This window comes from Eimeria tenella, genomic scaffold, assembly GCF_000499545.2.
Source record: "Eimeria tenella Houghton genomic scaffold, Eth_scaff3414, whole genome shotgun sequence".
Lineage (NCBI taxonomy): Eukaryota > Apicomplexa > Conoidasida > Eucoccidiorida > Eimeriidae > Eimeria > Eimeria tenella.
The window spans coordinates 297-717 of record NW_013543197.1 but is presented as its reverse complement, the minus strand read 5'-3'; the positions used below and the strand labels follow the sequence as shown (position 1 = coordinate 717).

General features: G+C 59.6%; 1 protein-coding gene across 1 annotated transcript; it reads left to right on the top strand.

The window, feature by feature from the left end:
• Nucleotides 1–5: 5 nt before the first annotated feature.
• On the top strand, nucleotides 6–210 carry ETH_00035930 (uncharacterized protein; the record flags this gene model as incomplete). Its single annotated transcript, XM_013376420.1, has 1 exon — nucleotides 6–210. A coding segment is annotated over one exon (205 nt), but the record flags the coding sequence as incomplete, so codon positions are not given.
• Between the last annotated feature and the right edge of the window lie 211 nt (nucleotides 211–421).

Sequence of the window (421 nt, the reverse complement as noted above, 5' to 3'; positions counted from 1 at the left end):
CGCAGCAGCAGCAGCAGCAGCAGCAGCAGCAGCAGCAGCGGCTGCGGCAGGTTCAAGGCGCTGGGGATAAAGCAGACCCTGGTGATGGCGAAGACTCAAATGCCTCATCCAAAAGTCCTGCAAGCAGCAGCTGCAAGAACAAGAGCGACGAACAGCAGCAGCAGCAGCAGCAGCAGGAAAAGCGCACCGACGAAGAAAGTGTTGCAGTAGCAGACAGTAAAAAGACGGAGCCTCCTTGGAGCCCTCAGCAGCAGCAGCAACAGGACGACCAGCAGCAGCAGCAGCAGCAAGAAGACACACAAACTTCTGCTGCTGCTGCTGCGGATGGCCTGTCTAGCGGGCAAGATAAGGAAGAGCCCGCTTCGCTGCTGAAGACGCAGCGGCGCCTGGAAGTGCAGCGGGAGCACGAGCAGCAGCAGCA